A 16,077-nucleotide genomic window follows, 5' to 3' on the forward strand; every position below is an offset into this window, starting at 1 on the left:
ACCAGCCCCAGAGCCCAGTGATGGCCCTGCCCTGACCACCCCCGGCCCAAGGAGGCCTCCGTGGGGGAGGGTCCCAGCCGTGGCCCCGAAGACAAGGCTCGCGGGCTCACGGGCTCGCCAGGAAAGATGTCAAGGAGGAGACTCTGCGGTTGAAGCTCCAGGCAGAAACCAGCCAAACGTGGACCCTGTTTCCCCAGAGGCCAGGGCCGGCGGGACCCTTGGTTGGGAGAACCCTGGGACATTCCTGCTTCGGAAACCTGTCGGGGAACGCTGAGGGCTCCCAGCTCGCAGGAGCTGGCCGCAGGGCCAGTGCCGGATGCCAGTGCCGGGATGGAGAACACCGTGAAGGAACAGGTAGCCCTGCCTCCTCTGGTTCCAGAAGCCTTTGTCCTGTGTCCCCTCGTCTGGCGGTTGGTTTAGCACAGACACGCGCTCGCTGCTCAGAAGCTGCCTGGTGCACAGGCCCCTAGGGAAGACCCGCTGGGCAGCGAGCGGTGGACGCCGACCTCGTCGTCGGCAGGAAAGCCCCTGCCGCAGGCTCCAGCCCGAGAGCCGGCTCTGGGGCAGCAGGGGGTCTGGGGCACGACCCGCGCTGCTCAGAGGGTCTGGGGAGTCCGGAGCCTGGGGTGTCAGTGGCAGAGCCAACTGCTCAGCCGCGAGACAATGGTCAACAGACGTGACGACAGGTCCCAGGGGCCCACGCGCCCTCGGAGGGAGCTTCACAAGGCCCCTGAGGGCTGTTCCTCTGGGGAGGAGCAGGGAGCAGAGCAACCGGGATGTCCCCTGAGCCAGCCCTGTGCCCGCGCCGCTGTGAGCGAGCAGAACGCGTAGAGCGTGGGGAGGGGGCCGGGGCCGGGGCGGGGGGGGGGCGCGGGCAGAGGCGGCATGATCTCCTCCTCACACGTCATCCCTTCCCCTCTGGAAAATGACGAGGTCAGCACAAACCACGGCTGGCCTGCCCCCGGCAGAGCTGATGATGACAGAAGCCAGCCGGCCCGTTGGGGGCCCCAGCACAGGCAGCCAAGCCCCTGCCTTCAGGGCGGCCACCTGAGGAGGAGCCAGGCGCTGGCCTTGGTAGCAACACAGCGGCTTGGGGACAGCACAAGAGGCCTGGGGCCGCCGTGGGGAAGTGGTGCTGAGCCTCCGTCCCCAGACTCGGGCGGCCCGCGGCCCTTCCCCTTTGTCCCGGGGGACACGGGGCTCCACCCGGCAGGGTGTTTCTGCTCCAGAGGCGAGCGGGTGCTGGTACCGGTTTGGGAGCCAGGCCGGCTGCTCCAGGCCCAGCGCGGAGTGAGGTGCGCGCATTGGGGAGGCAAGAAAACCTCAGTTTTTGACACAAATAACATTTGAATGCAAACTCTAAAGAATCAAAATTAATGCAAAAAGCCATGATGAACGGAATACCACAATTCTAAAGAAAGACGGGGGTGGGGGGTGGGGGGCAGGCTGGGCCGCTGCTCCTGCCGCCGAGAGCAGCCCTGGGGCTCCCCGCTGGAGCTCCCGCCTCCCAGTCCTGGGTCAGGACCCCGCGGGGCGTGTGAGCTTCGCTGCCCGGACCACCCGGCCCAGCCTCATGCCCCCCAGGAAGTGCGACCCCCGCCCGAGACGGCGCTGGGTCTGGAGCAGGGCCCTGTCCCCGCTTCCACGGTCGGTCGCCCCGCAGGCCCTGGCACGGCCACCCCAGGCTCCCAGGGGCAGGGCACTCGGCTGCCCCGGAGGGGACCCACGCCCCGCTGGCCTCGTGCTCTGTTCCCCGGTTCCTCTCACCTGTGTGGACCTTCTAGAGCCCCTCGGTGCAGGCCTGCCCCACGAATGCTGCCCTGGGACCCCTGGAACCCGGTACGAGCTTCCCTGCCCCTCGTCTGGGCCAACAGTCCCCACAAGCACCTGGAGGGTGGGGGACTCGGGAGTTTGAAGCGCATGCCGTTGGCTCGTGCCAGTCGGCCAGTCTGGCGCCGAACAAAAAACCGTGGACCCGGCAGCTCCGACTACGGCTCTGGAGACTGAAGACTGAGACCAGAGAGCCGGTGTGGCCAGTCCGGTGCGGGCCCCTCCTGGCCTGCGGTCGCTGCCCCCGGCTGCATCCTCACCTGGGGGAGTGAGGGGCACGCGGCTCTCGGTCCTCTCAGGACCCTCACGGCATCCCGGGCCCCCCCCTCAGGGCCTCGTCCAACCCCGATTGCCTCCCAGAGCCCCACCTCCAAATCCTGTCACCTTGGGGTTAAGGCTTCGACAGGTGGACCTGAGGACACGATTCGGCCCACAGCGCGGGGCTGGCGGAGCTGCCCAGCCCTTTGTCCTGAGGAAGGAGAAGGCTCCGGGGTGGAGGGAGGCGGCCACCCGCCCAGCCTGCCCGCCCCGCCCGCCCCAGCCGTGAGGCCCTGCGTGCGGGAGTCGAGGCTGCCAGCGGACAGGCGGCCTGGCGCCCCATCAGGCGTGAAGTCAGCGGTGCGGGGCTGGGGCTGAGCCTCGCCAGAGGTGTGCCCAGCAAGGGCTGGGCGGGGCGGCCGTGGCCCGGGGAGCTCTGCCGGCCGCCTGTGCCCCTGCCCTGCGGCAAGGCCTCTCAGAAGGAGCGTTACCATTCCCAGCGGGGCCCCGGGGACCAGCCCGGAGCCGCAGCTCGGACAGGAGCCAAACCCAGGCGGCGTCTGCGGCCCAGCGGGCAGGGGAGCGGTGGCAGAGAGGTGCTTCTGCAGAGCTGCCCTGCGGCCAGCCCGCGGCTCGCGGATGCGCCTGGGCCGGAGCCTGCGCGGGGGTCCTGTGAGGGCAGCAGGCGTGCTCCGCGAGCCCCCTCCGTGACACGCGGCTGGTCCCGCCTGCCCCTCCGCTCCCCTGGGGTGGACACTGGTCCTTGCCCCCTCAGGGCACAGTTCTCTCTTTTTTCTGTCTCTCTGTCCCTGTGGGCTGGGCGCGCATGAGAAGAGGTCCCACCATCACCCCCAGCCGGCTCCTTCCCACCCCCCAGGGCCCGGCGTCCGCAGCCTGCGCCCTCGGCCAGCCCCTCCCCCGGCCCCTCCTGCTCGCCCAGGCCCTGGCCCTTCTCGGCCTCCAGGGCCTCAGGGTCAGCTTTGCGGCGCCCACCCAGGCCCCCGGTCGTCTGACCACAGGCCAGCCCCTCGCGGCCTGGGTCCCTCCTCGCAGGACAGCCCGTCCCGGCTGTTGAGAAATGCCACCTGTGCAGGACCAAGCGCCAACAAGCCCACGTGCCTGACGAGGGCCCGTGTTTCTGTTTGTTTCTGCCCCAAAGAATCGCTTCGTTTAGCCGTCCTGTTTCTCCTGGGTCTCGTTGCTCCATCTCCTGCCTCGCCGTTGGCAACAAGGTTGGAGTTTTTGGTCAAGTTTCATAGAAGGCGCGGCGGGGGTTTCGCCTTCTCCCAGAACACGGACCACTTCCCTCACTCGTACTCAGACCCCCTTTGCCTTTTGGAAGAGGGCTCCCATTTGACCTCTTTGGGCCCCGGCTCTCTTTCCCAGAGGCTTGAGCTCCCGGCCCAGGTTTCTGTCTGACCCTGAGAAAGCCACTCGGGCCGGTGCCCCACCCCCACCGATGCCTGAAGGCGCTGACTGCCCCGGGGGAGGACGGGGTGGTGCCCACCAGCGGCTCAGAACTGGGGGACTATAGGGCAGCCGGCCCGGGGGGCCGGGAGGGGCGGGGAGGGGCGTTGGTCCATCTCCAGGTCCCCTGGTCCCCTAACCTTATCCGTGTCCGATCGGATAAGCTACGCTGATCAGAGAGCTACACTGACTCAGTGCTTTTCCGAGCCGGCTCTGGGCGTCACCTGGAGAGGAGACCGCAGGGGTCAGGCAGGGGCGCAGGGGGGCCAGGGGCTGTTGCTAGGACTGAGTTGCGAGGAGACGGTGGCTCGGTCGGGAGGTCGGGCGCAGGGATAAACAGAGCCTGGTGCCAGAACCCGGTGCTTCCGGTCCACCGGGAGGGCCAGGCTGGGCCAGGCCCCAGGCTGCCCCCGCTCCGCACTGGCGCAGCTGCCCCGCGGGTCCTGGGGGCTCTCTGTAACTCCGGCCCGAGGCGGTCTGCCAGCGCAGCCCCGTGCTGAGCCGGGCGGCCCTTTTCTTCTCCCTCCGAGGCCCCCGAAGGGCCCGCCGGGCTCGGGTGAACGCCCGCTCGGCCACGCCCCAACCTGGGTCGCTCACGTGCGGGTCCGCCTGCAAACCGCCCACCTACTTGTCTCATTTGCTGAGCCTGTGTTACAACTTGTGACTTGGGGTGGGCCAGGCCTTGCCGCGGACCTTCCCACATCCACTGTTTTTAAAAACCAGCGGAATGTGATATTCCTGGTAGAGGAAGGTTTTGACGTCTATTTATATTTTTTCTATTTGTATCCGTCCAATTATATTTTTCCATGTCTTCTCGAGTCAAATTTGATAATGTGTATTATTTTCAAAATCGCCCATTTTTTCCACATTTTAAACTGCGCTGAAGCAGGTCTGACACGTAATTTCCCCGAGGCCCCTCGGGCTTTATCTGTGCTTGTCCCCAAGGCGGCATCTGCTGTCTCTTCTTCCCCATCAGGCCACCAAATGTTTGCTCTTTTATTGGTCTTTTTAAAAGCCGGGTTTGGGATTTGTGAATGGAGTTTACTGTTGTTTTAACTTGTGTGTTTTCTGTACACTTTGCGTTTGCTTTTGTCCTTGATTGTTTTATCCTGATTTTCCGCGGGGTGACTTTATGTTTTGTGCGTGGGGGCCTGCAGCGTCCTAAGCGGATGGTTTTGCTCGTCGACACGCGCTCATCTCCTCGCGCCCACGGGGGGGCGTCCCCGCGCCTGCGCGCCCCGTGGGGCTGTGGGCGCCCGCAGTGTCTCCGGCTGTCACGCCTCCGCGCCTGCCGGGGGCCGGCACCCCACCCGGGCCCCTGCAGCCCTGCCCGCCAGGGGCGCCCTCGGCGCGCGCCGGGGTCAGGCCCCTCTAAATTACCCGCGTTTCTGCCCGTCGCTGATACTGTCCTGCTGCCCCCTCGGCCTGGACCGTCCCCTCCGCCTGGCCCCCTTCATGCGCCGGGGACGGCAAGGAGGAGCCTTGAGAAAGGTCGGCCTCGGCCCCCTCTGCTCCGCACGGACTTGAGTGACGCACCGTCTGTCCACGCGGCCACTGCTGTCCCCTCTTCAGGGCCGTAGGCCCCTCGGGAACTAAACCCTGGTCACCTGCGTGCCCTCCAACAGAGCACAAATCAGGGAGCCGAGCCTTAAATCAGCGAGGGGCCCGCACCCCGTACTAGCCTCTGCCCTCGCTGCTGGGCGCCACTGTGCAAGGGTTGATCGGGCAACACAGCGGGAGGCGGGTCTGCGCAGCTGCACCTCCTGCACCTCCTCAGGGCCCAGCAGGGGTGCGTGGGCGGGGAGCCCCCCACGGGAGCCTAGGGCTCCAGGCCGCCCGCCTCTCGGCGCGGCCCCCGGGAAGGCGAGAGCCACCGCATGGCGCCTCTCTCTGCTGAAGAGCCGGGCCTGGGAGCGGGCTGCTTCGCTTCTGCGCGGCCCCGCGGGCCCCGCCCCTGCCGCCTCCGCCCCTGACGTCCTGCCACACTGCCCGACTCCCGCCCCACCAGGCCCCGGCACCAGGGCTCAGCAGACACGCCGGCCAGCCACGCCGCTGGCCTCCAGGCCTCCCCACGTGAGCGTGCGGGGTGCCCACGCTGGGCCCCGCTGGTGCTGGGGCCGATGGCCAGCGGGGGCAGGCTGGTCCCGGACCCCCACCCCGGGCCTGCTTTCCTTTGCATGGGATGTGGGGCCTGGCCCTCCGACCCATTTATCTGCGCCCTCCGTCCGGCAGGGCCTGGCCTGCCGAGCCTCTGCTCGGACGCGGCGGACAGGGCTGCCCCTTTGTCTTTTTCTTTTTAACCCCCAACTAAGGACACGCATACTGATTTTTAAAGAGGGGAAGGAAGGGAGTGAACAGAAACACCGACATGAGAGAAAAACATCAATCAGTTGCCTCTTGTACAGCCTCCGCCCCCAACCGGGGATCAGCCTGCAACCCAGGCACGTGCCCTGACCAGGAGTTGAACCAGTGACCTTTCCGTTCATGGAACGACTCTCCACCCGACGGAGCCCCACCCGCCAGGGCCCAACTCTGTGTGTTTTCAACTTGATTTTTAGATGTTCTCCATCAATACACATTCGTTGCTGACAACGCAGGAGGCGATGATGAGCAAAAAGGAAAATAAAAGCCCCCTCCCCCCCGCCTGTTTCCACCACCAAGAGCATCGCTGCTGTCACGTGGCCGTGCGTCCGCCCTCGTGTGAGCCCCGCGGCCGGGAGTCCGAGAGGGCGCAGGGGGCTCCCGGGGCCGCAGGCGGGATGTCAGGAGGCGGCCTCACCTGCTCCGCCAGCGGCCGCTGTCTTGCCTGGCACGTCAGAACTGCCCGTTGGCCCCGTGTGTCCTCGGGGCCCGGCACCCGCCTTCCCCGGAGGGAAGACCCCAAGAAAGAACAGGGCAGATGCCCCCAAGTCACACGGCACCGCTTCTGCAGTGGCCTTTTCGCTGCACAGGCTCGGCCCCCGCAGCCTGGGCGGGGTCCCCGCGGGGCCGCAGGCAGAGGTGGGGCTTGCGGGGCCTCGCGCAGGGCAGACACCGCCTGGACCCTGTCCACGCCTGCGGGGGCCGGTCAGCTGCACTGGTTTTAGGAACTGTGCATAAATGTAGCGTAATTCATTTAACCGCGTCCCCGCGGTCAGGTGTGCGGCGATGTTGCACTTTCTGGTCCTGGAAAGAGTAACCTGGACTGTCCATCCCTGGACTGGGCTTATTTCCCGGAGATGACATACAAGGAAAACAAAACCACGCTTGGGGGTTGGCCCCTTGGGCAACCAAAGGACAAGGACCCCGCGTGGGCACAAAGCAGGGTCCCCGCGGCTGCTCCCGCCCCCGCCCCGCCCCGGGGTGCAGAGCTCCCCGTCTGCGGGGACACCCTGGCCCGTGGCGCATGGCTGTGTTTTTGGAAAGCCTACGTGGGGACTGCGTGGGTCCGTCCTCTCTGAGGCCCCCGCGCCCGGCCCCCTGCTCCCCGACCCTCTGTGCCAGCCCAGTGCTGACCCTCCGGGGTCCCCCATCACCTAAGGGGAAGCGGTGGGCTGGCCTGAGCGTGACATCCGGCTCTGGAGGAGGACCCAGAGCTGAAAAGGGGGTGCTGGAGCCGGGGTGCCAGGAGGGGGAAGGGCCCTGGGGGGCTCACTGGCCACGCGCTGAGCGGAGAGGCGCCCGCCTGCCTCTGCCCTGTCCCAGGCCACCCCCACGCCCAGGGGACAAGGCCGGACCCTTCTCGCCCCTTCTCAAGCCGTGTGCACAGAACAGGAGAAGAGCCGCTGCTTCTTGCTCTGGCTGGTCCAGAAGGACCGGGCCAGCCCCACACCCGCGCAAACCAGGGCTCAGAGCCAGCAGCTGGCGGGTCAGTGACCTGCCACGTGTGGGCCGGTGATGCCATTTGCTCTCTTTTGGGACAGGGATTGACTGTGCCAAGGGCTTCCTGGGGGTAACCTTACAGGCCACTGGCGGGAGAGCCTGGCATTCCGTTAAGCCACCATCCCTTGCCTGCTAGCTTGGGGACCCTGCTGATTTTAGCGGGGCGCGTCCAGGGAGAGGGAAGCCCCCACCTGGAGGTGTAGGGGGACGTCATTTGCTTGTGGGGCTCCTTCTGCGGAACGGACTCATAGGGGAGAAATTGTTTGATCAACGCAAAAGGTCGACAGCAACTCCAGCTTGCCCCTGGCCAGGCGGTTTACTTCATGTGGCCTCCAGGCTCCCAGAGGGGACTCCCCGGCCTATGAGCTGCAGAGCCGGGGCCTCGCCCACAGTCGGTGGCCTGGCCACGGAACGGGGAGCCTTTGGCCACGGCCCTGAGGAGTCCAAGCACACGGCAGCTTCCAGGACAGAGGGGCCTGAGGGCTGGGCCTCCGCAGCATCGACTTCACGTTTGTTTTGAACCCTTGATGTCTAGCAGTTGCTCCATGTGAACAGCTCTGTCTTGGGGGAGGTGTTGGGACTTCTTGCGCCTTTCCTGCTCCTGAAGCCGGGCAGGTGCCGGGCCCTCTCCCGCGGCGTGCTGGGTGCAGGGGCGAGCCGCATGCTGAGGGCCCGGCGCAGGGCCTGGGAAGCCGTCCCTGTGAATGTGTGTGAGGGACAGGCACAGTCCGGGGGCAAGCTGGCCGGCGGCGCCCGGCCGGAGGACACCCTCCCGGCCGCGCCCAGAGACGCTGGCGTTCAGACCCGTGCGTTTCCTCGTAGCTTCGTCAGTCCCTGTGACATTCCCCGAGTGCGAATGTCAAGTGTCGGGTCTTACAAGAGCCGCGGCTCCTGACGAGGGGTCTGCATTCATTAGGGACGCGCGGGGCTGCAGGACACCAGGACCCTGGCCGTGGCTCTGGCTCCGGCGTCAGCCTGCAAGCAGCGCGAGGAGCTGGGGGTCCCGGTGGCGCCCGTGTCGGTGACATCATCAGGGCCCCCTGCGGTTTTCTAACAGCTTCTCCCTTCAGCTTTGGCTCCTCATGGTTGCGAGGCCCCGGCCGCCACTTGCACGCCCGCTCCCAAGCTCAGAGGGGCGCCGACCTGCCCGGGAGGCCTCTCCTGCTAAGACCGGGCTGCCCTTGCCCTGTCGTTGGCCACCTTTCCAACTCTGAGCCGAGTCACCAGCACGGCGGGACGGGGCGGGGCCGCTGCACCCCCCAACAACCGGGCTGTGCTGCGTCCTGCCTGGGCTCCGCCCCGCCTTCCTGGAGCGAGAGACTCTCGGCTTTTGCCCGAGCGCCTTTCTTTGCCCTTTTGGTCCAAATAGCCAGTGAATGACAGCGGCCTTCTCCGCAGGGGTGTGCGCCTGTGCAGAGGGGGAGCAGAGCGGGGAGCCGAGCACTTGGGCGCCGGCAGCTGCCCTGGGGAGGGGCCGAGGCCGCTCCCCCGGAGGGCCCCACCCAGGTCCCCGACTCAGCGGACAGGTGGCACTGGTGCACACTGCCCTCACTCGCGTCCCGGCACAGGGACCCCACGGCCTCAGGGCGACCGCGCTCCGGTCGGCAGACGCCCAGCCGCCTTGGCGGTCCCTGCGCTCGGGGCGCACGTGCCCATCCGCCCCGCAGCCTCAGTCCCAGGGCGGGAACTTCACAGAGAGGCCGCCGCCCCTCACCCTCCAGACTGGCTGCCCCGCCTGTGTCACGGCCGCCCTCCCGCTTGCGCCTGCGGTGCCCCTGGCCTCCCACACCTGCCCTCTGCCCTCGGCCCGACCCCAGGGCGCACTGTGCGGCTGCTCTCGGAGCGATCGCTCTCATCGCCCGGCTGGTTTTAACGGTGGAGGTCTGACCCGTTGGGCCACCCTGGGCGAGGGCCCGAGGGCGAAGGAGGCCCTGGGTGTGGTGGGGGAGGGCCCGGTGCGGCCCCACACCCCTCCCGCGCCCAGCGGTGCCCCTCCCCCTGCACAGGTGGAGCAGGTCCTGGCGGAGTTCCGGCTGCAGGAGGAGGATCTAAAGAAGGTGATGAGGCGGATGCAGAAGGAGATGGCCCGGGGCCTGCGGCTGGAGACCCACGAGGAGGCCAGTGTGAAGATGCTGCCCACCTACGTGTGCTCCACCCCCGAAGGCTCAGGTACCGCGGGGGCAGGGCGGCGCAGGTCCAGGGGCGCGGCTGTCCCCGGGGCCTTCCAGGCTCTGTCCCCAGCAGCCCGAGGCAGCCTCCCTGGGCTGGGCCCCGGCGCCTGCAGGCTGACCCGGCCCAGGGACGCGGCTTCTGTCATCGGGCGTCAGAAGGTGGCTCCCCGCGGTCACTCCCTCTCCCCCGAGTCCGGAGCCTGGGCCATCTCACTAGTTTTCCCGCCGAGCCTTGGACTTGGGTGACTTCTACTCGGGCAGGCGGTTCCCGGGACTTCACCTTGGACCCCTGGTGCCGTTCCCCTTGTCCTGCTGCCCCGGGCCTGCCTGCCTCCCCTCCTCGCCCTGCGGGCGCGGCCCCCGGGACTGACGGGTTTCTCCCTGTGGCGCAGAAGTCGGGGACTTCCTGTCGCTGGACCTGGGTGGCACCAACTTCAGGGTGATGCTGGTGAAGGTGGGTGAGGGCGAGGCGGGCCAGTGGGGCGTGAAGACCAAGCACCAGATGTACTGCATCCCCGAGGACGCCATGACGGGCACGGCTGAGATGGTGAGTGGCCTCGGCGCCCGGCCAGCGCCGCGGGGGCCGCCTGAGGGGGGCTGGCCCTCGGCAGCGGCCGGGGCGCGTGGCCTGGACCCCTGGGCCCAGCAGAGGACACTTGGGTGCGGGGGCAGAAGTCGCAGTTACGGGCAGGGAGCCGCCAGCGTCCCGGGCCCGGAGCACGGCTGGGCTGGGGCCCGGCCCGTCGCAGCCGCCCTGAGCCCGCGGCTGCCGTCAGCAGGACCGGAGGCCCCCGCAGGCAGTGGGGTCAGGAGTGAGGGACGGGCTGCAGGCTCAGGGCCGGCTTTCCCGGGGGCGGCCGGCTCGGCACAGGCACCGGGGCGGGCGTGGGGGCGGCGGCCGGCCTGCCACTGTGGCCGTCGCTCCCCCAGCTCTTCGACTACATCTCCGAGTGCATCTCCGACTTCCTGGACAAGCACCAGATGAAGCACAAGAAGCTGCCCTTGGGTTTCACCTTCTCCTTTCCCGTGAGGCACGAAGATATCGACAAGGTGCGGCCCAGGGAGGCTGGGCGGGGGGGACGTCAGACAGACGGACAGGTGGGTGGACACGTGCCCCTGAGAAGGGCCCCCTGAGGGAAAGAGCCCTGGATTCACACTGTGCCCGTCCCCCGTGTTCCGCGGCGCCGCAGGAAGTGAGGTCACACGGCACTGCGCCCCCGCTACAGGCGGGGGAACTGAGTTAGCAACGGGCGGGCGGGGCGGGGGAGCGGCCGTGCGGCGGCTCCGACCAGGCCAGCGGGCTCGTCCTGCACGCCAGGGCGTCATCGCTGTGTGGCCCACCGCGCCGGGGCTGGCACGTCCGCCTGGCAAAGTAACACACACAGACCAGGTATGCACACACCTGTCAGGCACAGGTACAGCTGTGACACAGACCTCACGGCGGAGCAGTGGCAGGAGCGACTGCCTGCGCTGGTTTCCCCCGGGAAGGAGCCGCTTGGCTCCTTCCTCTGCAGCGGGCGCACGGCGGGAGAGGACCCCGGTCGCGTCCTTTGCCTGGGGAGACGTCTCCGGGCTTCCCTGGACAAACGCCCTCGGGCTGCTGGGACCCGGCCCTGCAGAAATATGGGTGGTCGTGGAGGGCTGTCCCCAACCCCTCCACACGACGTGAGCCTCAGTGTGCTCACCTGGAAAGTGGGGAGCCTGTCCCTGTGGTCCGAGGTAGCTCCCCACCCCCTCTTTCCCCACCAACCCTGGTCAGCAGCCACCAAGGGCCCCCTCCCCCCGCAGGGCATCCTGCTCAACTGGACCAAGGGCTTCAAGGCCTCGGGAGCAGAAGGGAACAATGTCGTGGGGCTCCTGCGAGATGCCATCAAGCGGAGAGGGGTGAGCGGGCACCTGCCCCTGCCGCCCCTGCCCTCCCCCTCCCCCGGGCCGGGGGGCCAGGGAGGGCCTCGTGGGTGCCCCCAGGAAGGGGTCTCGGGCTCCCTCGTTGGGCTGGACCGGCGCAGAGCAGGCTGAGCGGAGACCCCGGCCGCACTCCGCCGCGGGCCTGTGCCTCTCGGCAGGACTTCGAGATGGACGTGGTGGCGATGGTGAACGACACAGTGGCCACGATGATCTCCTGCTACTACGAAGACCGCCAGTGCGAGGTCGGCATGATTGTGGGTAAGGGGCGCGGCCGCGGGCGCCGAGGGGTCGGGGACGGCCGGCGTGGGGCCCGCGTGCCAGGCTGGGCCCAGACCCGCAGGGGCCGGAGCCCAGGGCGGGTGGGGGAGCCACCGGGGCGCACCGAATGCGCAGCTCTTGGCTGGCAGGAAGCATCTGGACGCTCGCAAGCCACGGCCTCGGCTGGCACACCGGCCGCGTGTGCACCCGGCCCATCAGGATTCAATGAAAACACCTTATCTAGTAAAGTGACCGAACTAGACAGGTTTGTCCACGTGGAAAGGGCAAGCCAAAGGGGCCCATGTCTTCGCGGAGGCTCTGGCCACGCCCAGGCTGCCGGCCGGCCCTGCCCGAGCCGCGCGGGGCCCTCTGGCTCCACTCGCCGTGGCCCTCACCGAGCAGTGGCCTGTCGGACCAGTGCGCTGGGCCTGAGAGTGTTTTCCCGGACTCTCCAGGCCCTGGTTGCCCTGAAAGCCCGTGATGGAGTTGTGTGCCCCGCGGGCCCTTCAGAGCCAGTCCCGGCCTCTTGGGGACCAGGGACAGCACCCTGCAGGTGCCTGTGCCGAGCCTGACCCCGTGCTGTCTCTGCTCTTGTTTGTCACATCTTTGCCCAGCCTCACCTCTCAGACCCAAGTGGGCTTTCAGGCCGTCACCCACACAGGACCTCGGGGCCCTGGCTGTGCGCCCCTGCGCTCTCCTCCAGGCGCTGGCGGCAGCCGCGCCGGCGCGGCTCCCGGGGACGCCGGGGCCTGAGCTCCACAGCCGCTCAGCGGGGGCGCACCCCTCCTTCAGCAGAGTCAGCAGAGTTGGCAGAACAAGCATGTGGTCACGTCTGTCCCACAAGCACCCTTGGTTCCTCTGCTCAGTGCTTAATGTGTTTATTACAATTACCAAGATCTAAAGATTGGGAGAATTCACATCCAAGTCTGGATTTCTGTTTTTTACACACACACACACACACACACGCACACACGCGCGCAGTTGGGAAGGCCTGGCATCCCTGGGCCTCGATTCCTACTGGGCGGCTCGCTGGCCAGCGTCGGAGTTGCTGCCCCCGACGGCTTTGGGCTGTGTGGCCCGCCCACACAGTCACGCTCAGGACGGTGCTCTGCGGACTTCGCACAGCTCCCTGCAAACAACAGATTCCATAGCCAGCCCCACCTGCAGTACCCCAGTCCCACACTGGCCCCCGAAAACAGGACCCAGGGCAGAAAAGCTCCAATGCATCCATGGAAAATGCCGGAAAACAAGGGTGGAGCACAGACAACACCGCACACCCGTCTCTGCTGGGCACACCTGGCACATCTCCCTCAGTCCCCCAGCTGCCCAGGGAGTAGGAGGGGAAGGCGTTGCCATTCCCTCTCGTGGAAAAGCAACAGCCCAGGGAGGTGCGTTCACCTACCCAAGGTCACACAGCAAACCCAGGCCCTGTGTGCGCCCGGGGCAGCCTTCCACTCGGCGGAGGAAGCCACGAAGTTGGAGGGCGCAGGGGCCTCCTGGTGGGGGGCAGCGCCCGGGGGAGGCAGCCCGGTCCCAGGCCCCAGGCGTTCTGTTACTGTCCCCACCGCAGGCACGGGCTGCAACGCCTGCTACATGGAGGAAATGCACAACGTGGAGCTCGTGGAGGGGGACGAGGGCCGCATGTGTGTCAACACCGAGTGGGGTGCCTTCGGGGACGCCGGCGAGCTGGACGAGTTCCTGCTGGAGTACGACCGCGTGGTGGACGAGAGCTCCCTGAACCCCGGCCAGCAGCTGTAAGGCCTCTGGGGCCCCTGGCGCCACCACGCAGACGGTGGCGGGGGGTGGGGGGAGGTTGCGGCTTGTGGCTTGTGGCTTGTGTGTGAACGGGTCTGGGGCAAAGCGAACAGTCCCGTGGTTGCCGTTTCGGCTCTTCCTCCAGCTCAGACGCACGCCCTGGCCCTCTGGGAACCCGGCACCATCAGATGCGAATATTTCGGCCTCAGAAAGGGGGTCTACAGATGGATGGGCCGGGACCTCCCCCAGGGTGACCGGCATAGGAAGGCTCTGAGACGCCCCCAGCCTCCTTACTGGGTTTAACCCCGGGCTCCCCCAAGCACAGATCTGCTCGCGTCTGCAGAGCGCATGCAGCATGCTGGGGGGTGCCCGGGCCACAGACCACAGCTGGTCAGGGACGCCGCCGGCCCTCCGCCCGCCCCCAAGCGCCTGCCAGTTCCCGCCGTCAGCACTGCCTCTGGTTCGCTGAAGCGCTGCGGGGTCGGCAGCGGTCAGCGGGCTCCCGGCTGAAATAGGGAGGCTGGCAGTGAGCTCAGGAGCCTGCGCCGGCGCCGCCCAGGGGGGTCCCCCGCCCCCGAGGTTCACTCTCCCCAGGTCACCGGGCAAGGAGAACAGCACCCGCCTCCTGGGCGGGGACGCACGTGGACTCGGCGCAGGTCCGGGCGCAGGTCCGGGCGCAGGGCGGCCTCGGAGGCGCTGGACCGAGGCCCCGCCGGGGAGCTAGCGTCGTTTCTAACGCCCCCGTGGGTAGATGAGCGCAGGGGCAGCACGCGGGTTCAGTGAGGCGTCACCGCGGCCGCACGGGGACGTCCCTGCTGGGGTGTTCCTTTGCGCAGGTTCGAGAAGCTCATCGGCGGCAAGTACATGGGCGAGCTGGTGCGGCTCGTGCTGCTGAAGCTGGTGGACGAGAACCTGCTCTTCCACGGGGAGGCCTCGGAGCAGCTGCGCACGCGCGGCGCCTTCGAGACGCGCTTCGTGTCGCAGGTGGAGAGGTGCGTGGGGCGGGGGCGGGACGGACCTCCAGTCCCCAGGGGCCCCCGCCGTCTGCTGGGCAGTTGACAGAACCCGCGCGGCCCCTCTGTGGCTCCCCACTCGCCGTGGACAACGTCTCACTTCATCCACGCGGCAGCGCCGCCCACGTTACAGGGGAGACCCTGGGCTTAGAGAGGAGCGACGACCGGTTACTGCCGGTCGCCGGCAGAATCCGATCCGCTCCCAGGCCCCCCAGCCCGAGTCCCAAGCGCTTGGCCTGGGTGAGGTGGGCAGGGGGAGGGGACCGGGCCGCCGCTGGCCAGGGGCAGGCTGACCAGGCCCAGAGACCCTCCAGTGACGCCTTCCCCTCCCGTCCCACAGCGACTCGGGCGACCGCAAGCAGATCTACAACATCCTGCGCACCCTGGGGCTGAGGCCCTCGGCCACCGACTGCGACATCGTGCGCCGCGCCTGCGAGAGCGTGTCCACGCGTGCCGCGCACATGTGCGCCGCGGGGCTGGCGGGCGTCATCAACCGCATGCGCGAGAGCCGCAGCGAGGACGTGATGCGCATCACCGTGGGCGTGGACGGCTCCGTGTACAAGCTGCACCCCAGGTGAGCGCCGGCCTCGGTGCCGAGACACGCGGGGAGACAGACGCCCTCCCGGGCTCCTTGCGGCTCCGGGACCCAGGGGCTCGTATCTCCTCTTGGGTGTGGGGAGCGGGGTCCGCTGGGCTCACCCCAGCCCCGCGCTCAGCTCGATGGCTGCGCCGTGGAGGGTGGGCCTGGGGGAGGCCGGTGGGAGCGCAGGGAGGAGGGACCAGCGCTGCATCCCCCTCAGCTTCAAGGAGCGGTTCCACGCCAGCGTCCGCAGGCTGACGCCCGGCTGCGAGGTCACCTTCATCCAGGCGGAGGACGGCAGCGGCCGTGGCGCGGCCCTGGTCTCTGCCGTGGCCTGTAAGAAGGCCTACATGCTGGGCCAGTGACGGCAGCGGAGCCCGCGAGGAGGGGGCTGCGGCGGCGCTGGACTGCGAACCAGGCGCAGGGGCAGGAGCCGGGCCTGCCTCCCGCCCCGCGGCCCCTGCCACCCAGAGAACCCAGGCCCGGGGGGGCCCACGGGGGAGGCTGGTGGCCCAGGGGCCAGCTCTTCCTGAGTCTGTCGATGGGGCAGCCCCAGGGCCCGAACTGGGCTGGGGGCTGAAGGAGCAGGAATGGAGACCCCAAGTCTTTGTCTTTCTGCTGGAATCAGCCACCGGGAGGGGACTTGGTCTCCCTGGACTTTGTTGCGTCTCTGCGCCCCTGCGCTGGGAGCTTTCAGCTGGTCCTGCTGTGCCTGGACCCCGCCCGGGGAGGGGCTTTCCTCCGGACCCTGCTGGGGCCTGGCTTCCCTGGAAACTCAGCCCACATGGGGCCGCAGCCCCAGGGACCTGGCCGGACCTGGGCCTGGGCTCTCAGCGGGACAGGGGCTGCTGACCGCCCAGGCCCGGCCAGCGATCGTTTGCCTGGGCAAGGGGCGTGCCGTGGGAGGGGGCTGGTTCCCACGTGGAGGCTGCGGTCCCTGGAGACCCGAAGAGGGCAGCCCCTTTCCTCCCCTGCT

The 16,077-nt window shown here is 68.2% G+C and overlaps 1 protein-coding gene across 1 annotated transcript; it reads left to right on the plus strand.

The window, feature by feature from the left end:
• The first annotated feature begins 230 nt into the window (after positions 1 to 230).
• On the plus strand, positions 231 to 15,466 carry GCK (glucokinase). Its single transcript, XM_054571299.1, has 10 exons — positions 231 to 354; positions 9,423 to 9,585; positions 9,980 to 10,134; positions 10,518 to 10,637; positions 11,376 to 11,471; positions 11,654 to 11,753; positions 13,324 to 13,507; positions 14,345 to 14,500; positions 14,862 to 15,095; positions 15,322 to 15,466. Exons 1-10 carry the CDS (start codon positions 331 to 333, stop codon positions 15,464 to 15,466), a joined length of 1,377 nt encoding a protein of 458 aa, XP_054427274.1. The 5' UTR covers positions 231 to 330.
• Positions 15,467 to 16,077: the final 611 nt, after the last annotated feature.

Source organism: Pteronotus mesoamericanus, unplaced genomic scaffold (genome assembly GCF_021234165.1).
Source record: "Pteronotus mesoamericanus isolate MK-2021 breed Mesoamerican mustached bat unplaced genomic scaffold, CSHL_Meso_final contig_220, whole genome shotgun sequence".
NCBI lineage: Eukaryota > Metazoa > Chordata > Mammalia > Chiroptera > Mormoopidae > Pteronotus > Pteronotus mesoamericanus.